This window comes from Gracilinanus agilis, chromosome 1, assembly GCF_016433145.1.
Source record: "Gracilinanus agilis isolate LMUSP501 chromosome 1, AgileGrace, whole genome shotgun sequence".
NCBI lineage: Eukaryota > Metazoa > Chordata > Mammalia > Didelphimorphia > Didelphidae > Gracilinanus > Gracilinanus agilis.
The window spans coordinates 543,467,552-543,492,524 of NC_058130.1; the positions used below are offsets into that span (position 1 = coordinate 543,467,552).

The 24,973-nt window shown below is 39.2% G+C and overlaps 1 protein-coding gene across 1 annotated transcript in view; it reads right to left on the bottom strand.

Moving 5' to 3' along the window:
- The window catches only part of GREB1L (GREB1 like retinoic acid receptor coactivator), a 339,947-nt gene that overhangs the window by 11,134 nt on the left and 303,840 nt on the right, over positions 1-24,973 (bottom strand). The window contains exons 23-30 of the mRNA XM_044683023.1: positions 16,715-16,830; positions 14,614-14,858; positions 11,984-12,543; positions 9,564-9,666; positions 5,029-5,184; positions 4,457-4,596; positions 640-801; positions 344-548 (exon numbers count right to left, since the gene is read on the bottom strand). Of these exons, the coding sequence (XP_044538958.1) occupies positions 344-548; positions 640-801; positions 4,457-4,596; positions 5,029-5,184; positions 9,564-9,666; positions 11,984-12,543; positions 14,614-14,858; positions 16,715-16,830 (1,687 nt within the window). The remainder of the gene's footprint in view (positions 1-343; positions 549-639; positions 802-4,456; positions 4,597-5,028; positions 5,185-9,563; positions 9,667-11,983; positions 12,544-14,613; positions 14,859-16,714; positions 16,831-24,973) is intronic.

Sequence of the window (24,973 nt, forward strand, 5' to 3'; positions counted from 1 at the left end):
TATATATTGTGACCCTGGGCAAGTCACAATATATATATATATATATATGGGAGTATCCTAAAATATTTTTCAATCTGTTTTTATATACATAGCAATGACTTATTCCTTGGAGTCTGGTCTTTGGAACTCAAAACGTTTTAAGGAAATAGGGTGCTAAATAGAGAAGAAAAAAATTCCTGTTTTCTACTAGCAGCAAACCAATTTTAAAGATGTGACAAAGACCAGTGGAACTCTTTCCTAGGAAGAATCCAGTATTTCTTAATCTTAAATTGCTGCCAGTTCTTGGTCACGAAAATGAAGAAAAGAAACTGGGTTTCTCACTTAGAATTGCATAAGTCCTTACCAACACCAGCATTGTTGAACATGCCAGGAAGCACCAGCATAATGTGGTTGGGCCAGTACTTGCGGTACAGAGGCATTTCATACTCTTTGACCACCAGGAGGTGAAGGTGGCTGATGCCTTCCATGGCATGGTAAAGGTTCAGCAGGCCTTGTTCGTGTCGTCCACTGGAAGGAGTGAAGATCGGGCTCTTGACTACATTCAGATTCTGCTGGAAGATAACAACGTGTTAGGTTTAGGTAGTTTGGGAAGCCTACCCCATGCGCCGCTGCCCACAGCTGCCCAGGATGCTCACGCACCTTGTCAGACACCAGAGGCAGCCGCATACTCTCCAGGTGTTTGCCTTGCTTGCTGAACACAAAATGGCTTTCCTTGGATTTGGGGATGATGAAATGAAGCTGGACCTCCTCTCCCAACATGGAGGAAGAGAATGTGAATGCATGAAGGGTAGAATCTGACATCTGCATTGGCAGGAGAAAGGGGAAATAGAAAATAGAAAAAAAAATTTTTCATTTCAAATTTTTTATTTTAATAACAGATATCCATATAAATTTTCCAATGTCATATGATCCGTATTATCTCCCTTCCTTTTTCCTTCTCTACTCCTGAAGATGACAAGAAATTCAATCTGGATTATATATATATTATTATGCAAAATCTTTCCATATTATTTCTTTTTGTAAGCAAATAATCTTATAGGACCAAAACCTCAAAACATGTACCCAAATAAACAAGTGACAAATCATATGTTTTCATCCACATTTCTTCTCCAACAATTCTTTCTCTAGAGGTGGACAGCATTCTTTGACATAAGTCCCTCAGAATTGTCCTGGATCATTGGATTGCTGTTAGTAGCAAAGACTATCACATTTGATCATTCCACAATATTTCAGTTACTGTGTACAATGTTCTCCTGGTTCTGCTTATTTCACTCTGTATCAGTACATGTAGGTATCTACAGCTTTTTCTGAAATCATCCTGTTTATCATTCCTTACAGTATAATTGTATTCCATTACCTTCATAGACCACAATTTGTTCAACCATTCCCCAATCGAGGGGTATCCCTTTAGCTTCCAATTCTTTGCCACCACAAAAAGAGCAGGTATTAATATTTTTTGTACAAACAGGTCCTTTCCCATTTTTTTTCCTTTCCCATTTTTAAAAATCTCTTTGTGATACAGACTTAGTAATGGTATTATTGGATCAAAAGGTATGCTAGAAAATAGAAAAATCTAAACCTATGCTTTACAGAAAGGTGAGTCACACCACTCACTAGGTTTTATAATAAAGAAACAGGTTTGGGGCTAATAATAATAGCTAATAAGAACTTGAAAAGTTCTTTCTAAGTGAGAAAAAATTCTCCAAAGCCCATGCTTGTATGCTTACAAAATTGGACAAGCATTTCTTTTCTCAGGAGCTGTTGCTGATTTTTTTAAAAACCCCTACCTTCTGTCTTAGAATCAATACTTGGTATTGATCCCAAGGCAGAAGAGCAGTAAGGGCTAGGCTACAGGGGCTAAGTGACTTGCTTAGAGGCACATAGCCAGGAAGTGTCTGAGGCCAGATTTGACCTCCTATCTCTAAGCCTGGCTCTCAATCCACAGACCCAACTAACTGTCCTTCTTGATTTTTGAGGTATCTTCTCCACAGTGCTAACAGAGCAGTTGTTGCTTAATATGAATCATTTATTCATCTCCCTTGTACCATAATTACTTTTATGCAAAATCTGGAACCACTGTAAAGTATCCTGTTATATTCCAAATGGTCAACAAGCTTTGGGGAGAAAATTATTTTTGTTTTCTGTGGGTGATAAGATTTCAGGGTTGGAAGGAGCCTTAGAGACTTATCTAGTCTAACCCTCTACTTGAAAGATGAAGAAGCCAAAGTGTAGTGAGATTGATGTTTGTCCCGTATAACAAGAGCAGTAATGGTTGGGCTTTGAACCCAGGGCTTTTGACTCTTCTTTTCCCACCATACTATACTGCCCACTTTAGGATACTAAGAACACAGGAAATCAGAGTAAAGTTATGAGTCTGAAATACTCTATTACTATATTAAGTGGCTATGGATTCAGTCAGGGACACAGGGCACATTCCAAGACAAATAAAAATTCAACAACTTTTAAAAACTTTCTAGAGAAGAGCCTTGTTCATGCTCTGTCAGTTAACTGATTCTAGTTGATATCTTCACATGCCTTACAAAAATTTAGTGAAACTGCCTAGCCTTTCTCTCAGTTCAAGGATAATTTGTCCATTTTATCTGTAAGATACTGGAAGGGAGTCAGACTTATTTATTTAGGAATAACTGATATTCTGCAAAAAAAAAAAAGAATCACAAACATAATTGTCAAAGAACTATGTTTGAGAATTCAACTATTACCTATATCACAAAGAAAATACAACAATATTTTAAAATAGTTTTTCTTTTTTTAAAAGTATATTTTATTACAAAGAGACATTTTGTACTCAGATCAAGTCTTTTAGCTCCATGATATCATTTTTTAAAATTTCTGTCCTAGTAACAATTCTAAGACAGAAAGGCAAGGATTCGGCAAACAGGGTTAAGTGGCTTGTCCAGGATCATACAGCTAGGTAGTGTCTGAGGTCATATTTGAACCCAGGTCCATCTGACTCCAGTTGTGGCACTCTTTCCACTGTGCTCTCTAGCTGCCCCAGTCCCAGGATATTTTTAGGTAACTAAGTGTTGCAGTCAATAGCGTTAGATGTGGAGTTGGGAAGACCTTGAGTTTGAATCACCATCTAGATACTAGCAATGTGACCTTGGGCAAGTCACTTAACCTCCATTTGCCTCAGTTTCCTCATCTGTAAAATGAGAATAATAATAGTACCTGCCTCCTTGAGCTTTTGTGAGAATTAAATAAGTTAACATATTGTAGATCTTAAAGTGCTACTTACATACATACATACATATGTATGCTAGCTGCTTTTATTACTGACAAGTAAAACTAAACAAAAATTCTACCAATGCAATAGAGTTTAACTATCAATAAATTTATGGTTAGTTAAAAAAAATAACCCTTACTTTCCATCTTAGAATGGATGCTAAGATCAAAGACTAGGCAAATGGGGTTAAGTGATTTGCCCAAGGTCACATAGCTAGGAAGTATCTGAAACCAGATTTGAACCTAGGACCTCCTATTTCTGGCCTAACTCTCTAACCACTGAGCTTGGAAGGCAGTCAGGTTTATTTATCCATTCATTAACTGTCCCCTAGATTTACAGCTTTACCTAAGTCTGAATGAAGAACTGTGGGGAAACAATGGTCAACTTGAACCAGGGTATCTACCCTCTGCTTATTTTTTCTTGGGGTGGCAGACCTAGTCTTTAAAGCTAAATATTTTTAAGGGAAGAAAGTTATCCTGAACCCTTAATAGCAGAATAATTTTCTCCCAGGTTTAGGGAGGCACCTAGAAGATGCCTAGGGAAAAAGATATAGGGAGAGAAGTGCTTTATTGATTTCCTCAAAATGAGGAAAGCTTCCTCGCCTTTATCTTTACTTTTCAACTGTGCATGACGAAGAAGGTGCTATAATGGAAAGTGAACTCACATCTCCCTGTCCAGCTGATTCTAACTGCAGACAACCACAAATAATTCTATTTTCCAAGCTCCCTCATCAATTGCTTTTCTCACGCTGGGGTGAGAACATTGCTGGCTCAGGGCAACTCAACAGTTGAGTAGGAAACATAACTCAAAGTCAGTGGCATCATTTTGGACAATGAGAGAGAGAGAGAATTTTAAAAAAATAAATTTTCCTAGTTAACTATACTCCTACAATCCTTTAGAACTTGGAAATACAATGTAGAACTATTCCTGCCCAACTAATAAAAAACAAACAACCAACCAAACCAAAACTTTTCCAAATTGTTGCATTACACATTTTGGCCACCAATCCACAGGTCATTTATCTTAGCAGATCCAAGTCTTAACCAAGAGTACGTTGGGAAAATCCTACAGAGAGTCTAAGTCATAAGCAGGAATCCATTTTCCATCTCTCCATTTCCCAATTTACACGGCACTGGAGAATCCCTCTGCAAGCCCAGCTTAAACCCCAGTGTCCTTCTCTGGGGATATCCGGCAGGGATGGGGGAGCTTCACCTGGGATGCGGGGCTGATGTCCATGTACTGGTGGCACTGCTCGCAGTGATGGAATGTGTTGTAAGCGGCGTATTTGGTCAGCATCATGGATACAGTTTCTCGTTTCCTGGACTCTTCAAATTTGCCTTCCTTTTTTGCTTCTGTGCACAGAGAAGGGGGAGAAATGCACCCCATAATGAATTCAAAAGACCTAAATACACTCCTTAGTCCTAACTATCTGAAGCCAAAGGGGTGCTCTCCCACAATCAGAGGTACAATTTTGAAAAAAAGCAAAGCTTGTGATTTATTCTGTGTGATTCCTTATGTGATATATGTTTATTTATTTTACTATGTGATTTGTGTTATGAGTTGAGGAGGGAGGGAAAATGAACTAATAAAGGGAGTAAGAGATCATATAAAAGGGCACACACAGACAGACAGACACACACACACACACACACACACACACACACGCACAATCTCCATAGACTGTGCTCTTAGGGATCAGTCTGTTCCAAGAGACCAACTAACTCCCCAGGCTCTTTGGAACCTTAACATTCAGCATTGGAAAATATGACTCAATTTGTACTAACCTTGCTTGATTCCTGCCAACTTTTCAGTGAATACTGGGCTCATCAGATTGTACTTGGGGTCATGTACACTGACATCAAAAGGCATTTTACCAAAGTTCTCAATGTCGGGCCAAGGATCCCTCTCCGACAGACTGCTCTCACTGCTCTCGTTGTGATCTAAAGCAGAGATCAGACAGAGGTGTCAGCCTTTGTGCAAGCCAGGAAGGAAGGAATATCATAAAAGCCAAAGACTGAAGTGGTCAGAAAGATACCTTTCAGAAAAATGGGAGATCCACATTTTTTTTTTCCTCATACCCTTAAAGTATGAGAAATCAGAATTAGGTATAATGTTGTCAGATCTGCGCAGTGGAGAATGCAGCCTCATCATGCTGCTCTGGGGGGTTTTGTGACTCTCTTCCTCAGTTTAGAAACCTAGAAATCTACAGGACCGATTCCTACGTTTAGAATTCCCCAGACCAATCTGCCCATAGTCCGTGCAGGAATGGAACTGATGGGCATTTACCTTCTAACTGCAGGACAGCCCGAACTTTCCCAATATCCTGGGCTTCTACAGCCCTCCTCCCGCAGACGTTCTGAACCTTTAGCTTAACTAGGTTAGAACAATGCATGTATAGAATCTTTCAAATTAAGCTTCTTTTCAATGTTAAAATTCATATTGATCCTTAAATTAGTATATGTACTATTTCCCCAAAAGTTTTCTTTGGTTCAGAAAGGAATGCTATAATAATCAAATAAAATTTGCAGGAGTAGAAAAGTAATTTATGTTAATTTTAAATGACAAAGGCAAAGAGCAAAAACTTCCCCCCAAAAAGCATAATTACAGGAATTACCCTTATATCGCACATAGTAATATTATTTATTCATCTGTGAACACTGCTGCAGGCATATGTCAATGATTCTTTTCAAAATTCCATTTAAGTCTATCCTAATACAGTAGAAGTAATAAAGTCAATTAGCCAAATGGAATCATTTACTAAAAAGAACTTGATTTTTCCATTGGCCTTGGTTCACAGCTCAATTATCATAGAAGTCAATACTGTAGATTAAAGTCCTAAATGGTTATGACATGATACCGAAGCCATCACTAAAATTCTATTCAGTCTGATGTCACACTGTGCTAAAGAGCTGATCTTGGGTTCTCAAAGGTTAAGCTAGGGGGACAAAAGCTTAGCTAGGTCCGACCAAATAGAAAAGCATCAAGTGATCTAGGCCAGTGTTAGACTGTATGATTTAAGCTATGAGAAAAGTCTAATTTAAGCTATGAGAAAAATCTAATTCTTTCCATGAGCTCAAGAATTTTTCTTAAGGTGAAAGAGGGTATATGTTTTTTAATAAAATACCTACTATGTGCCAGGCTCTTCACCAAGAGCCTTACAAATATTCTTTCTTCCTTTAAAAATAATTTTACAAATACAATTTCAATTGATCCTCAAACAATCCTGGGAAGCAGGTATTACTTTATCCTCATTTTATGTTTGAAGAAGCTCAGACCAGCAGAGAGGTTAAATAAGTTACTCATAGGGGCACAGAGCTAATAGTTGTTTGAGGTTGGATTCAAACTTGGAGGCTTTTTGATTCCAGGTCTGGTGCTCTATCAACTGAGCCACCCAGTTGCCTCTGTGATCTATACCAGTAGAGGGAATAGCCAGTGATAAAACCATGGATTCTGCAGTGCCTTGCACACAGTGTGTGTTTAATAAATGCTGAATTGAATGGCATGGTATCTTCTAAAGTAAAGAAATATGGTTAAATGGTGTAAGAGATACCAACTTTCTTTGGGGCACTGAGGAAGTTTTTTGAGTAGTGAGGTGACCGTGATTAAAAATAGCTTGCTCCTTTATTCTGGAAGTTTTTTTTAAATTCTAGTTTGGCCCCAGCATAGAGGCTTGAAGGATTAGCTTGTGCCTGGATTAGCCCTTAGCATCTGATCCAGCCCCAGTCAGGAGCATGTTGGGGATCTCAGATAGTTTGTGCAGAGTCCAGTTAGAGGTTTAGACCTACTTTTCAGGATATCTAGACGTTTCTCTCATCTTGGAACCCAGGGAAGTTGAAGAGGGGTAAAATCATGTTCAAACATGAATATGAATTGAGGAGGAAAAAAATATCCTGCCTGTGAATACACATATCTTCTTTTCTTCAGCCTCCCCTCTCTGCTCCCCAATGAAAAATAAGAACAAAATATTTCTTGAGAGTATGATATCTTTTACTCATATGACAAAAAGAAAAGTATTATAAGGGCAAATGTTTTCATTAATATCACAGGACAATTTGAAAGTAACCTGCCCTCCAGAGAAAGAACTGTTGGAGTTGGATGGATGTGGACCAAAGCAGAATATCTTTCACATCAGTATATCATGTTTTTTTTTGGGGGGGGGTGAGGATTTTGGTTATTCCGAGTGTGTTTGTACAACAGTAACCAATATGGAAGTGTGTTTTGTGTGACAATAAAAAAAAATTTAAAAACAAAAGAAGAAAGTAACCTTTCTAACCTAAGGTGGCTTGCCTAATTCAGATCTGCCCTGGAGTGAACTCTCTAGATTAACTTTAAGAAATGATTCTAAACTAAACTATTGTCGGAAACCAAGGTTCCAAGATAAGCCCAGGTTAACTCATGATTATAAAAATACTATCCAAAGCTAAAGAAGGAACTGATTGCAGATCAAAGCATGCCATCCATTATTTGATATTCTTTGTGAATTTTTTATTGTATATGTGATATGTATTTTTAGTTATAACATAGGGAATGTAGAAATACATACTGCATGAAAGCACCGGTATAATCTATATCTGACTATTTATTACTTTGGGGAAGGGAGTGAGAGGAAGAGAATCTAAATTACAAAATGTCAGAAAACAATTGTCAAAAATTGTTTCTACATGTAATTGAAAAAAATTTAATTAAAAAAAAAGAAAGAAAGAAATGACCCGAAGTCAACCCAGCCCATCAAACTCTAATCTACACTGGGGCAGAATTCACAGGTCTTCCTTGTTGTGGCTGTATTCTACTAGGGCTCGTCTCAGGGGGTTGCTGATAAATAATTTACAACTGGCTCTCTATAAAATTAAAAAACAATTTTAGAAGTACACATGATATTTTAAAGCTTAATTTTATTATCAAACTTTTCTCTCCTAAGACTAGACAACTCTACAACATGATAAATCAAGCCCCGATTTGTAGCATTTGCCAATTTCTAAGGCAAAAATGCTCATTTTAGCAATCAGTTCTCCTAAGGTAATATAAGTTGGATCCAGCATATCCCTGGCTGGATTAGTCTCTGATCCATTTCTAGAAGGAAGGTCAGGACATCATCTCCTCCCTAGCATTTATCTCATTGTTAGACCTGATTCCTTATGTGATATAAACTTCATAAACTTTATAAACCTTAGAGAGTTATGTAAACTTGAGCTATTATTATTATTATTATTATTGATAACGATAGTAATCTGCTTGGCTAGTTGGCTGGTTATTGTCCTCTATATTAAAAGAAGACTAAAATGGTTTTTTGACTCGTGTAATAAATTGGATCTTAAGTGAGGCAGAGTTGCACAAAGCCATCGATCAGTCTTACTTTCTCTTCTAGTGTTGTGGAAGTGCAGTGGCAAGACAAAAGTCAGGATAAGTTGGGGAATGGCTTGGGAAGCAGTGGATGACTTGGGCGTCTTTGATATCTGCCCCAGCTCCGAGGGTTCTACAGTGCTCGCTTTAGTTGCCTTCATGGCTGTTGGAAGGAATTGTCCTCATCTTGCTCCTTCTATTGGAGGAAGTCTTCAACATGCTTGGGATAGACATGCCCCTAATTCACTCTGAAGTCTGTCGCTTACCTTCAAACTAGCCTAGCCTGTCTGCAGAGACAGTATACTAGCGTGTGGCCACTGAGCATGCTGTGGCTTCTTGTGGCTACAAGTGAGAGCTGGCTTTTTTTGAAAACTGGACTAGCTCCCTTTTCTACGTATCTCTAATGCTTAGCATTGGGCGGCTGGTCAGCATAGGGGACAGGGTCCTGGGCTTGGAGTCAGAAAGACTGATCCCCTTGAGTTCAAATCTGGCCCCAGACATTTATGAGCTGAGTGACCCTAGACGGATCATTCAACCCTGTTTGTCTCAAGTTTCCTCATCTATAAAATGAGCTGAAAAAGGAAATGATAAGCCACTTCAGCATCTCTGTCAAGAAAACCCCAATTGGGGTCACAAAGAGTCAAACAAGCCTGAAAAACAACCAAACAACAAAAATGTTCAGCACAGTGTTTGGCATATAATTAATGCTTAATAAATGCTGCTTAATAAATGCTTTTCCATTCATTCATTCAACAAATAATTACGAGGGACCTGTTAATTTGCCCAGCATGATGTCTGTTGGGGATACAAGAGAAGCCCTCAAAAAACTTATATATGAAATACCAGATGTTGGAAACACAGGACAACTTAATTTTATTTGTAATTTATACCCATCCCTTTCATCTATTCCTCCTCCATCTAGCTCCCTTTTTATTTTATTTCACAAAAGGGCCTTTGAGAATTCTTGTGCTCTACTTACTGATATTAATCTCTTCTTCATCATACACATCGACCTCCAGTAATCTGATGAGCATGCGGAAAAGGATCCGGAGGAATTGCAGATAGGAACCTGTCTTTCCCACCTGATGGAAACATTTGGAGGCAGGAGAAAAGGTATGGGAAGAAGGAAAAAAAAAAAGTTTTTCATAGATTAGTAATTAAATGCATCATTCAGGAGGGGGTATGATAAGGAAGCTATTACTTTTTTCCCTAAAAACATAAAAAAAAAAAACCCTACCTTCATTAAAAAGAACAAAATTGTATAAAAGAAATACAAAATTCAGTAGCAGTATTTTCATGATCGTTTCTATCATTTGCCTACTAGTTAAGTTGATAGTCTATTAGAATAAAACAATAGATTTGGAAGACTCCTTAGAGATTATCTAGCCCGGTGATGGCAAACCTATGACATGAGTAGCCATTTTGGATGACACGCAGCTGCATGCGACCGCATACAGAGAAGTATGGGGCCACATGCCGAGGATGAAACATTTGCTGTAGTGTAGTGTAGACTCTCTGTGCACTACAGATGACAATTCTACCTATGTTAATTTACCTATTTTGGTTTTATTAAAAACAATTATATATTGTAATTATATATTTTTGTTATTTAAGCTATAAATATAGTAAAATTATGATTTTTTCTTGAAGTGACACACCACCCGAGTTATGCTCAGTTTTTTGGTGAATTTTGACACACCAAGCTCAAAAGATTGCCCATCACTGATCTAGCCCAAACTACATTAAATAACTGCAAGATGGCTGATTGAGTAGAGCAATGGGCCTGGAGTCAGGAAGTCCTGAATTCAAATCTGACCTCTGATATTTACTAGTTGTATAACTCTGGGCAAGTCACTTTAAACTTTGCCTCAGTTTTCTCATATTACAGATGCAGAAAATAACAGCATCTATACCTTGTGTTATTATGAGGATAAAATGAAATAATGTATATAAAGAACTCTGCAAACCTTAAGGTGATTGCAAATGCAAGCTATTATTGTTTTCAATAATAATAAGCTGATGAGTAGCAAGGTATCACAGTGGACAGAACACACCAGACCTGGAGTTGGGAGGATTGGGGTTCAAATATGACCTTAGACACTTCCTAAGTTGTGTGACCCTAGGCAAGTCACTTAACCCCATTCACCTAGCCCTTGCTCATCTTCTGTCTTAGAATTGATACTAAGATCCTAGGTAAGGATTATTTTTTCAAAAAGCTGAAATATAAGTCATTTTTATAGTATCCTCAATTATAGGTATTTAAGCTTCTGCTTAGAGTAACAAAGAATTCATTATCTAAAGTAGCCTATTCTTTTTATGATCATCTCTAAATATCAAGAAGTTTGTACTTTCATTGAGCTGAAATCTGTCTCCACTTAACTTTTCTTTTATCCATAATTCTGTCCTCTAGCACCAGGAAGAATAAGTTTGTTCTCTATTTTTTTTAATTAGTGATTTATTCTGTTTTATATTAAACATGAATATTTTTAAATATAGTTGCTTTACAATTCTTTACATTTAAATAAATGATTTCAGCACCTAACACATTATAACTTAATTATTCTTTCTATGTATCCATCAAGATTCTTGGCCTTTCCACTAGTTCCCATTAAACTTTTTCTCTTTTAATTTTTACTTATAGTATTTATTTTTTTAAAGAGGCCTGAGGTGGTACAGTGGAGAGCATGCTGGACTTGAACTCAGGAAGACCTCAGTTCAAATCCAGCCTTGGACACTCATTAGCTGTGTGAACCTGAGCAAGTCTTATAACCTCTGCCTGCCTCGGTTTCCTATTTGTAAAATAAAGACAGTAATAACATCTACATCTCATTTTATCCTTGATGTGGAGATAAAATGAGATAACATGTAAAATACTTTGCAAATATTCAAGTGCTTACAAATGGGAGCTATTAGGTATCATTTTTAGTGACTATGTACTTTGTTCTTCTGATGCTTTGGATTATTTCCTAAAGGGCGTTTCATATTTTTTATATTCCTCACGCTGGACCATTTAAATTGCATTATAATATTCTATGAGATTAATGCATCACAATTTATTACCTTTGCATTGGAAATCCCCTTTTGGGCATACATAGGTTACTTTTAGGGTTTTTTTTTAAGGGGGTGGGGAAGGGAGGGAGGTTTGTAACAAGATAACGGTGCTATAAAAATCTCTGAACAGATTAATATGTGTGTGTGTTTTAAAATTATGCTTTCGGCTTTTTTCCAAGAATTGAATTCCTGGGTGCGGCTTATTCTCTAGGCCACCCCCCATCGCACCACTAGCGGAGCTCATCCTACGCTGTCCAGCGCTGAGAACTCTGCGCCCTCTTCTCCCGGCTCAGCCGCGCTAGGGTCCGGTCCGCGGGCTGTGGGTAGGCGTTCCGGGGGGGCGCTTACCTGTGGGGGCCCCGTGAGCAGCAGCCTTCGAGGGTGGAAGCTCCGGGAGGCGGCGGCATCGGCCTGGTTGCTGTAGTCGGCGTGATGCTGCCGGGCGGCTGTCCACTGGCGGTAGTAGAGGGACTGCTCCTCGCTGGTCATCTCCTTGTGCAGAAAGGGTCTCAGAGAGCTTACCCACGACACGTCCGCGTGAGGAAGGAGGGAAGAGGAGGAAGGCAGCTGGCCGCTCTTCTGAGAGCCCAGGAGGCAGTAGGCGGCTTTGGACAGTATCACAATGCGGGGTAGGGACACGTGGAAATCCCTGCAGCCTTTGATGGGCTGCCCCGGCCATTGGAAAGCCTGGGACACGGAGGAGGACGAGGAAGGCTTGGAGGTGGTGCTGCTCGCCATCTGATGGCCTAGGGAATCGCACTCTTGTTTCAAGGGTTCACCCGTGGTGGGGGCTTCTGGAGAAACCCCTTCCTCAAGCCGTGAGCTGTTCGCTGCGTTCTGGAAGCTGAGGGAAGAAGGCTGCTTCTGGGCGGTACAGGAGGAGCTCACTCCGTTCTCCGCTATGGAACCTGGAAGAAGCCGCAGAGAAACCGCCCATGCCCACCCACCAAGGATGCTTAGTAAGGGAGGCTGCCCAGCGGCTAGAGGTGGGGGGAGGGGGGAGGGGAGATGGTCCTCCAGAAGTCAGTGCCAGCTAGAGCTCTGCCGGCTGGAAGGTCTCCGATTCAGAGACTCACTGGCAATCCCTGCGTCTCTGATGACTTACACAGGGCCAACAAGCCAAAGCATTTTTCTGGTAAAGGGAGGCTTTTCGATTCCTGGCTGAGGAGGGGCAAGCTGCTGCTCTACCCAAATAGAGGGGTGGTTTCCATACTTTTTGGGTCTCTCGACCAGCTTTGGAGGGGCAGAAGACCCCTGTGATCATTACCTTGCTGATTCCCAAAGCCATTACCAAAAGGTAGCCTCTGGAATAAAAAAGCAGGGTTGCATTTGGTGGGGCAACAATGGGGAATGTAATTGTAAGTAGAACGTTAATCTGGATCAGTCTGGAAACATGGCATTATAGGGAGCAGGTAGGTGGCTCAGTGGATAGAGAGCCAGGCCTAGAGAGGGGAGACCCTGGGTTCAAATGTGGCCTCAGACACTGCCTAGCTGGGTGACCCTGGGCAAGTCACTTAACCCCTATTGCCTAGCCCTTACTGTTCTTTTGACTTGGAACCAATACACTACTGATTTTTTTTTAATTTGAAAAATTTATTTAATTAATTTAGAATATTTTTCCATGATTACATGATTCATGTTCTTTCCCTCCCCTCCTTACTACCCCCTCCCGCAGCTGGGTTTTACATTACACTATTGATTCTAAGATGAAAGGTAAGGGTTTCTAAAATTGGAAAAAAACAAAAACATTACAGTACATTACAAGCCTTTGTGCAAGAGACTGGCCTGCAGATGACCCAGGGGATTCTTATAAAATCTAGTTAATAGACTCCACTACCTCAAAGAGAATCCTGGGACTTGGTGGCTCTCCCACATCATGTCTGGCCAGCCAGACCTTGTTCAGAGAGGTCTAAGGGGGCAGTTGGGAGAGGGAAATCCATTAGCAACTACAACTAGCATTAGCAACTAAATTAGGGTAAAGTAGTAAGAGAGACAAGAAAAAGGCTAAATATACAAACAAATAATCCATGCCAAGTTGGCCTACTTAGAACCACCAGTTTGGTAGAATATTGGGTGAAAGAAGGAAAAAACAGTATTAACACCATTGGGGAACTAATATTTGTCTCTGAAGTAGCTAACTAAGTCACTCCAGCAAATAAGCAGAGGCTCAAAAATCTCTGGGCCTGTGGCTGGGTGGCTCAGTGGATTGAGGGCCAGGCCTAGAGACAGAAGGTTCTGGGTTCAAATCTGACCTTAAACACTTTCTAGCTGTGGGACTCTGGGCAAGTTACTTAACCCCCATTACCTAGCCCTACCTCTTCTGCCTTGGAACTGACAAACAATATTGATTCTAAGAGGGAAAGTAAGAGTTAAAAAATAAAAAAGCCTCTGAAACTGGAAGGAATTTAGCTAAGGGAAAATAACATTATTGCACCCTACCATAATATCCAACATGATTTTTTTTTCAGTATAACTTGATACTTAGAAAACCCCAAAAAACTCTTACCTTCTGTCTTAGAATCAATATTGTGTATTGGCTCCAAGGCAGAAGAGTGGTAAGGGCCAGGCAATGGGGGTCAAGTGACTTGCCCAGGGTTACACAGATGGGCAGTATCTGAGCCGAAATTTGAACCCAGGACCTCCTGTCTCTAAGCCTGGCTCTCAATCCACTGAGCTACCTAGTTGCCCCCTCTTGATAATCTTAAGGGTTAGGATGGTTAGGGGAAATTGTGAAAAAGGGTGATAATCCTTTAGGATGGTTGACAGCTTTTTCATGAAATGCTGTGCCATCAGATTCTTAATTATCCTTTTCTTGCAACCCTGGGATAGAGGTTGATGAAGGCTACTGTCAAAGTGAGTGCCATCCCTGCACGCTTCGTAGTCACAGCTAAATAAATAGCCATCTCTTGGCCCTCATCCTCTTTGGTCCTGCATCCCTTCTAAGGAAAGAGATAAGAAAGATGAACCAAGCCACTGACCTGAAGTCCCAGTGACTACGCTGCTATTGCTCTGGGGTCTCTCCAAGTCAATCAGCAGCTCGTCGGAGTCATTTTCGCTGACACTGGCTCTCTCGTGCTCTTTCTCACTAAGATCCAGGGCAACGATGGGTCCTCGGATGACTTCCTTGGAGACATAGCAACATGCCAGGCCCACCTCCTGTTCTAAGGCGGTTCGAGTTAAATAGCTCGAGTCAATTAACCGGAGGTCGCAGTACTTCAAGGATCTGGGGGAGAAACATTTTTGTTTTTTGTTTTTCCTTCCAAATGTTGCATTTTGAATGGGAACAGTAGTTTATGTGCATTTATTTGTAAGAGGTATCCTGAATGTGTACTGGATCTGCCTCCATCCCCTCTTCCCCCCCCACAACGAGGACACTTCCCACTTTCACAATAGTGCATGGGGAAGCAGGACTGCTTGTGGCCACTGCTGAAGGTGCACCTGGCTCCTGCTCTAGCATCATGGTTCTCTACAATTTGTTCTCTCCCAGGAAGGCAGGGATCCTTCCTGCTGCTGTCTTCACTTACGTGCCCCTGCCCCTGTGACTGGCACGTGAGAGGGGAACGTGGTGGGGGCTGGAGATGCTCTCTTTCTCTGTCCCTCTCCAGCTTATAAGCTCAGTGCTGCACAGCATTCTCATGAATTTCTTTTAAAGGTTCAGGTGCACCTGAGTAAAAAAATGTAACACCTCCCCCAATAATAGGGATAGGGACTAGATTTGAGATTCTAATGAAACAGAGAACTCTGAGATGAGTTGAGGAAAATTCCTCCCCTCCATCAATCTGATTCATTTCCTTCCCCGCAACTTTAGAGGTTATGTGACTTGCTAGAATAGCTCAAAGCCAATACAAGTCCAAGGGAGGATTCCCGACTCAGGTTTTCCTGGCTTCCAGGCAGACTCTCTAGCCACTATCCCACATCATTCCTTTACTGAACCTCATTCAAATGATCTTTAAACATTCTACCAAATAAGCCATGAATGGCTAGTTGATTGATTTTCTTAAAAAAATTATTTTCTCCCAATTACATGCAAAAACAATTTTTAAAAATTCAGAGTTCTAAATTCTCTTCCCTCTTCACATTCTGAGGCAGTAAGCAATTTGATATAGATTTTACATGTGTGATCATGTGTAACATTTTTCCATATTAGTTATGTTATAGATCAGTTCATTTTCTTTTTTAATTTTTTTTATTTCTAAGAACTCTTAACTTCTGTCTTAAAAGTAATACCATGTAATGGTTCCAAGTCAGAAGAGCAGTAAGGACTAGGCAATGGAGGTTAAGTGACTTGCCCAGGGTCACACAGTGAAGAAATGTCTGAGGCCATATTTGAACCAGGATCTCCCATCCTTAGGCCTGCCCCTCAATCTACTGAGTCATCTAGCTGCTCCCAAGAGGTAATTTTCTAAATGGTTATTCCTCAGGTAATAGCTTTAACTAGAATCCTCCCACTATAAGGCTTTGCTCACAAAGGTATTAAGTTCTTTTTCCAAGAAGGGATGTCAGGGGCAGCTATTTTAGTGAATCGAGAGTCAGGCCTAGGTTCAAATCTAACCTCAGACATCTCCTATCTGTATAACTGAGTAGGTCACTTAACCCCTATTGCCTAGCCCGTTTCCCTCTGCTTTGGATCTAATACAAAATGTTGATTCTTAAGATGAAGGGGAATTGTTAAAAAAAAACCGGGGGTTCCAAAGCAAATCCCATTTTATGTGCCACATATTTAAGTCAACAGGAATTGAGCTAACAGTTCAATAAGATATGTTATTTCAGCCACCGAGAGAAAGGGATACTTTTTCACCAATAGTATGCAGTACCCACTTGTGGCAGCTGCCCTTCCCCCTCTGGTTGCCTCCTCTAGCCCTGCGGATTTCTCTAAAAGTGAATTCTCTCTCTCTCTCTCTCTTTTTTTTTTTCCCAAGGTAGTGGTCTCTGGACAGCCAGATAACAAAAAACCCAGCAGTGTTTCCTACACTCCTACTGATGACCATAACTCTAGTTATTACTCCATCTTGGCCTTAACCGTTAGCTCTAAACAGTAACTGATGGAGGGTGAGAAGTGGCTATTTAAACAGTAAGTACCTGGGAAAAGTTTCTCCAAGAGGGTCTTTTCCAGTTAATATTACAATACAAGGTAGACCTTCTAAATCCTGATAGGTCCGAGGGATCCACTCTTCTTGATCATTTCCTCTCCAACTCTGCAGAAAGGAATTCATTTGATAAAATTAAAAACTTCTCCCATTTCATGGTCCATCTTTACTTACATCTGCAAAACTAAATTCGAGAGGAAGCTATATATAACTCTAAAGGAACCCCTATTTGGATAGAAAGGAAAGATCAAGGGTTTTTATCCTAGGATCTAAGAACTTAAAAAAAATTTGGTAATGGTATTCCCATATAACTGATTTCCTTTGTAATCTTTTAAATTTTATTTTATGCATTAAAAAATATTAGTCTGAGAAGTCCAGCCATAGACTTAAGAACTTCTGGGATATAGGGATGTACAGTCCACCAAAAGGAGTACAGATGGACAGGTGTGACTTGTAAATTTTCATTCTAATTTCTAACTTGGGATTGCTATTAACAGGAAAGAGAGAATAGCTGTTGTGAGCAGATGAGATCATGTTTTTAAAGCACTTTGCAAATTTCAAAGCATGATACAAACATCAACTATTATTTTATAGTGATATAAAACATAATAAAATGTATAATATTATAATTTGTTAGCTATCTGATTTGACTTAATGAAAAATAACCCAAAGACCATCTCTTCACAGAAAAACATCCTAGAGTTTTTGTCTAAAAAAAGTTTTCCTTGCTTTCTAAGCTGTACTCTGGGCTCTCTTGGTCTTCCTCTACACCTCTCCCATGCTTCTTTACCATGGAAGCTTATTCTGCCCCCACAAACTTCACACACTGAAAGTTCCCTACACCCTTGTAGTCTCCCCACTCTGATTTTCTGGTTTCTCTCAGAACTTCCATTTTAAGGGGGATGCCTGGCTTATCATGTCTTTGTTCCTCTCTGGGTTGTACCCCTGACTCTCCCAGATTTTTCTCTATAATGCGTCTGTACCTTCATTTATTTCATTCCCAACTCGTTTCAGTTCTCTTTTATGTCATGTCTTTCCCCATCAGAATGTAAGCTCCTTAAAGGCAGGCACGGACAGTCTTTCTATTTTCTTCTTTTTGGTACTCTCAGTGCTTAGCACAGTGCCCAGAACTAAGTAATTACAATAAATTGATGCTTGCTAACTTGACCAAAAAAAAAAAATCTAAAACAGCTTTATGTACATAGATGATGAATTTGTAAACTTCATTTAAACAGATATTACTTTCACTGGGAAAATGAATCATCAAATTATATTTCTTAAGAAGCAGACTCTTTTCCTTTTAATTTGCCATATCTACTTTGTTTTACTTTTAGTAGTTTAAAAACTATAAATTGCTATGTTTACTTTAAAACAACTACCATATGTAATTAGTGATTTGGGATCTTGAAAACTTACTAGCTTTTCCAAAAGATTATTTTCCAGAAGATTGAAAATTCAAGCTTCCTTAATGATGTTCAAATGTAATAGATGTTATTTACATCTCAGTTGTCTACTTTGTTACAATATCTAGAATAACTACAAACAATTACTATTGTTTTAAAATAAGAATTCATGATACTTTGCGCTTATACTACCATAAGGGTTTGTACCACAAAAGAAAGGCCTCTTTAGTGACTGCTGTTGTTCAGTCAGTGAACCACACGGCTCATGGGATTTTCTTGGCAATGATATTGGAATGGTTTGCCATTTCCTTCTGTGTAATTAGAAAATCTTGAAACCTTGGACTTCATCTTCCAGAATTCCCTTCCTTTTTGTCCCCAAGTTGCGTGCTTACATTGTGTATAGTTGTGTGTAACTCTGCCTCTCTCTCTTTTTCCCGCATGCATGGCTGGGAAAGCTGGCTTTTCTCAGGCTTTTACTTCTGTCTTTTATTCCTTTTTACTTCAAGTTAATATTAATAAATCTTATAAAATTATAATACTTGGGGTATTTGGATATTAATTTTTAATCTCACATTTCTCTAAAGGATTAAGGCAAACAGGTTAAGTGACTTACCCGGGCTTATGCAGTTAGTATCTAAGGCCTGATTTACAATCAGGTTTTCCTAACTGCAGGTCTAGTATTCTATCCACAGAAACATCTAGCTTGCTCTCAAGTTTAGTGATATTGGTGTTCAAAAGTGTAGACCAAGGAGCAGGGCAGAAAGATATGGGGTTTAATGCAAATACAGTCATGCAATCAGAATACTGACACACTTAAAAATAATCAGAAGATGCCAAGAAAAAGCTAGAATTTTAAAAAGCCATGGGATAAAATGATATTATGATAGAGAATGTGAATATTCATCTGCTTATGCCCTGATGAAGAGTAGAGGACTACTGAAAAGGAAACTAATCTTTAGAAATAGATCCACAATTTCTTCAATTTGAAATTGTCATCTGAGAAATCTCAACTACAGGGATATTTTAAAGATAGAAGAGCAGCATGGCACAATTTGCTTTCCTGTCCTTTGGGGCTGGTCATTCTAAGTAATTTGATCTAAGCTCAAAAGGCTTTTAGTATCTTGAGATTCATTTTACCAGAAAGAAAAAATAAAATAGCAACAATAAGAAGATGCTTTAGGGAGATATTCTTCTCCACACATTTGCCAAATGAAGAACACCATCATTTCTTTCCTTGACTGATTCTTTGAAAGAATGATACTGTCCATTACTTTCCTTTTATTTCTTTTAAGCACTTTAGGGTTTCTTTCAGGGCTGATTGCTCATTACTTTCCTATTATCTATAGAATTTGAACAGTTTCTCCCTAATGTGCTTATCTCCTGGGAACTTCATTAATCTACTGTACTGCCAAGTACGATGAAATCAGGTCACAGTGGTGGGTTAACAAGAGTCACACTGAACAGCTACAAAAAGTCTTGTTTTTAAGTTATTAGTAATAAAAATAACAAATTATAACCTTGGTTAGTCAGCACTCCAATCAATTATTTTTTCTTTTACAATGTCATTAACTGGGGCCCAGATATCGCTACCAACTGACCATGAACTCAGAATAAGTTTGCACTCCAAACATTAAACATTTTCAGTTTTACAAATGTCAGAGCAGTGTGGCTAAATATCTAGTCTAGGAATGGCCTTGAAGTTCAATATCAAGGAAGCCTAAATATATTATGGCCTCATCTGTCCTTCTAGAGAAATTTCTTTCCTTCTCTTTACTATTTGTTCATCTGCACCCTCCCTGCCCCAATATCCTCTGAATATTAGGCAAATTACAAGCTGAACTAAAAGTAAAATAGGGCATTTAGAAATAGAACTGAGACAGTGTAGTGGAAATAGAAATACTAGATAATTGGATGGCACTGACTTCTACCACTAAAAGAGAAGGGGAATGGTAAAGAAATAACTTGGTAAGGCTGCTACAGTTTTGTCTATGGTACGAACATCTTATAACATTTTCAAAAAGTGACTTCCTCAACCATTATAAAAAAGGGTCTTAATTTGTCTTGGCGAATTTGAGATTTTAAGACTTTTTTGATGAGGGGGGTTGGGTTTAGGCCTGGAAGAGTTGGAGATTATATAAAACAAACAAGTCTATTATGCAGATACTTTCTTTCAAGGGATCCCTATGATTGTTCTAGAGAACCCTGGGATACTAGGTGGAACACAATGCAAGAGCAAAACACCAAGATCAAGATTGAGAGGATATCCAAGGATATTCCAGCAATTTTGGACAATTCTAGAGAGCAAACCTGGAATGGGTGAGTCTAAATGATCTACTGAAGACACATAGGGTAGACTGGTCTGAACCATTTGGAAGGTTAATATAGGTTCACTATCTCAGAGTTATTGGACTCTTCAGAGGTTATTTGAGACCAACCCCTCTAAACATTTTTAACAACATGTCATTGTACCAATTCCACTCCCATATTTCTAATGAGAGAAGTAGATTGTATCTGGGCTCTAAGACTATTTCTACTTTTGGACTTATAGAAAAGACTTTGCTAGGGCTGAAATAAACTACACAGATGTCTGTCAGGAAGCTCTGGATTGGGACATGTTATTCAACTCCCGTCCCTGGGGCTCTGCAATTAGTCATGTGAGTTTTAAAATTAATATCTAAAATACTAAGTATTGTATTTTTTAAAAGTTTTATTAATAATAACTAAAGTAAGACAGCTATCTAACCCAGCCCACTCACGGGAGAAAAGATTAAGAAGAGAGGTGGAGCCTCAGGACTTATACAATTACGTGAAGATGCAAATGTGCATTCTGGGTAATACAGAAAGGAATTATGGGTAATGTAGTTCAAGGTACAAAATCTCTAACTATACAGTTAGGATGTCTGTTAGAGAGTGCCACAGCCATTGTAAGCTTTAAAGGACAGATGCTGGTCTGCTAAGCCCTTTAAAGGCCTATCACTTTTTGTTGTTTCTTTGTTAATGCAACAAATAGCTCAAAATGGCCATTTTAGTTTTCTCCTAAGGGACTCTGAACTTGGAGTATAAATATGCCGTCCAAGTTAGCATAGACGACTAAAGGTTAACCAAAACAGGATGAACACTTATTAGAAACCCCAGAAAAATATTAATTCCTATACCTTTGTAGCACCAGGGCATGGAAAATAAGACGTTAGGGTTACTCAATTCCTTCCTACAATTCCTGAACTCCTTCACCTTCCTTATTTTAGTGTTGCTCGCATAGTATACTCACACATGCATATATATATATGTCATTAAAATATTTATTATTATTCTATGTAGTGCACTCACTTTATGCCAGGCACTGACCATCCTAAAGGCCTGGCACCTGTAAGGGCACAGCTAGGGGACACAGTGGCCGGATCTGGAGTCAGGAAGACTCATCTTTGTGAGCTCCACTTTGACTTCAAACACTTACCAGTACAGTGACCCTGGGCAAGTCACTTAGCCCTGTTTTCCTCAGGTTCCTCATCTGTAAAATGAGTTGGAAAAGGAAATAGCCAACCACTCCAGTTTTTTTTTTTTTTTTTTTTTTTTTTTTTTTTGCCAAGAAAACCCTAAGGACACTATGGAAACAACCAAACAGCAACAACCTTCAAATGCAGATGCTCCAAATAGCCCAATGGGACAAATCCTAAGTGCCAGAAGGTATCTGTACCTTAAAAAGCAACAAAAGGGGCTTGGGACATGGAACAAAATATCCTGCCACTCATGATCTTTGTGAATAGCTATAACAGGCTCAGAACTTAGGAGAAACCTAAGAAAAAACTGATGAACAGAATAAGAAGAGTTTTTAAAAAAACAAAAAAAAAATCTTACCTTCTGTTTTAGAATCAATATTTAGTATGGGTTCCAAGGAAGAAGAGTTAGGTCTAGACAATTGGGGTTAAGTGACTTGCCCAGGGCCACATAGCTAAGAAGTATCTGAGACCAGATTTGAAGTCAGGTCCGTGTGACTGCAGTGCTCTATCCACCATGCTACCTAGCTGCCCAAACCCCCTTTGATGTTTAAGAGAAGTAAGCCTATCTTATTTATGAGAAAATGGACACCTGTGTGTAAGATTCATCTTGAGCAAAATTGGTAAATATCAGGCCAAATATGACCATTTCCTATTTGCACTAGCTAGGGCAGGAATGGCACTTAGAGATGCTAAAAAGAGAACATAGCTTTAAAACCCAAAAGGCCCTTGGAAGTGACTTAGACCAATCCCTTTATTTATTTTTCAGATGAGAAAACTGAGACTAAGAAGGAAAATGACTTGTCCAAGGTCATATAAATATTAAGTGGCAGCATTAGGATTTGGATCCATGAACTAACTCCAAAAATCTAACACTTTTCAGCTATTATTATTTCCTTTTGATGAAGGAGGAAGCAGGTAAATAAGTGCAAGCCAGCTGGATCCCTGAACCAGTGGCTGGGATTAAAAACACATAAACTTAATTTAACTAAGGGAAGGGCTTTTTTTAAGCTTTTGAGAAAGAAAAGGGAAACCGGAGGGATGGGGGAAGATAGGAAGACCGAGGCATGAAGTTCCATATGGTTGACTCTCTTAGAGGCAGCTACAGTCTTTGTTATCCTAATGGAAGAGGACCAAAATGACACCCTGACATTGGGGTCAATGTACAGTGTGCCCAGTTGTGGCTGATCAGACCGATATGAGCTTAGGACACCAGGTACAAATAGCCCTAAGAACATTTGGGAGGGAGCAGTCTCTAAATCTGCATAGCTCACAATTCTTTCCAGCTTTTGCAATTCTGCTTTGCTCACAAAGCACAGCACTTTCTTTGATGTGGGAATGGCAAGCTGGACAGTCCTGTTAGAGGCAGGTAGGTGGTGCTAGAGTGATGGACTTGAACCCAGGGAGATTGGAGTTCAAATACTGCTTTGGTGACTTACTAGCTCTATGATACTGAGTAAATCCTTTAGCACCTACACTAAGGGATTATTCTGAGGGTCAAAGGAAATAAAGGCATCCCTTTCACATTGTGACTTTCCCCAGTGAAGTTTCAATAAATTGGGTAGGCATCAGAAATTAAATGGAAATTTTGTGAGAGTTTTGAGAAAGGCACAGATGACATGAGGAGGCTGGCAGATGACACAGAAAAAGTTTAGAAGCTCAGAAATACATAAAATATATGTATAGTATTGTATAATGCCAACGTAGCTTACCTTTTAATACTACAAACATACATAATTTCTTTTTTAAAGATAAAATAAGTAAAAAGTTAAAGTTTGCAAAAAGAACACAAAAACCAGCAGACAACACACAAAGGCTAGAAATGCCGACATAAGCTTAAAAATGTAGCAACCCATAATAATAAGGTACAGCAAAAAACTCATAAAAGAAAAAATAAAAAAATGAGACTTTTCTGGTACTAAGGGAAGGCCCAAAACTTTTAAGCAGATTTTCCAGATTGCAGAAGCACCATACCCCTAATTCCCACCATGTGTAAGGGACACCTTTAATATATGTGAAGGGCTTTGCAAACCTTCAAACTATAAAAATGTTAGTTAGCTGTAGGAGGAGGAGAAGCAAGAGGAAGAATAGAAGTAGCAACAGCAGTAGTGGCAGCAATACTGGTAGTAGTAGTAATGAGAGCAGCAATAGTAGTCAGTGCAGTAGTAATAGTTATAGCAGTAGTAGTAATAGTAATAGTGGTGGTGGTAGTAGGAGTAATAGTTATAGTAGTAGTGGTGGTAGTAGTAGGAGGAGGAGAAGGAGGAAGAGGATGAGGAGGAAGAGAAGTAGGAGGAGATAGAAGATAAGGAGGAAGAAGAGGAAGAAGAGGAGAAGGAGGAGAAAGAGGAAGGGAAGGAGGAGGAGGGAAGATGAGGAAGAGGATGAGGAAGAGGAGGAGGGAAGAGGAAGAAGGAGGAGTAATAGTTATAGTAGTAGTAGAAGTAGTAGTAAATGAAAAAAAGCAAGGTTATCTGCTGGAAGTGAGATGTGGACATGGGGAGAACAGAACTGCTTGGGAACAGCTAAGGAGGTACCGTAGGGGACCATTAAGCACTGAATTGATAAGAATTCGAGGCTGAGGATGCTGAGCTGTGGGGGCAGGGAAGGAGTCTCTCAAAGACATCCCAGAAGTCACCCAACCTGGTGAGTGAACAGTGGTAGGAGTGGGTCATCCAAGATAGGTCAGAGACTGAAGTTAATTGGAAGGAGACCAAGTGAGGCTGGGATAATTCTTGCTCTCAGAATCCTGTAAAACTCTATCTATAATTATGAAGATAATTATGTTCCTCAGAAAGGGACTAGAACTGTAAAGGGACCTCAGAGGCCATGTGGTTCCACCTTCTCATTTTATAAATAAACTAAAGCCCAGGGAGCTAACTTACCCTGGGTCACCCAGGCGGTGTCAGAGATAGAATTTAAATCTATGTCCTCTAATGACAGAGCCAGAAGCTAAGTGGCATATTCCGGATAGAGCACTGGATGCGGAGTTGGGAAGATCAGAGTTTAAATTTCACCTCAGATACTTACTTGCTGATTGACGCTGGGCAAGTGATTTAACTTAAACCTTAATCCTCTCAATTATGAAATAAGGATAATTATAGAACCTACCTTAAAGGGTTGTGGTGAAGATCAAATGAGATAAACTATCAAATACTATATAAATATATAAAAACTATGTAAATATACAAAATTCTCTATAAAGGATGGCTATTATTATCATTATTTCCCCTCTATATTGCACTACCTTCTTTCTTAAAATTGTCATGAAGATTAAATACCATCTACAGAGTAAAATATTTATAAAAACGAATTTGTTCATAATTGTCATGACGTTCCAAGTTTCAGGCATCC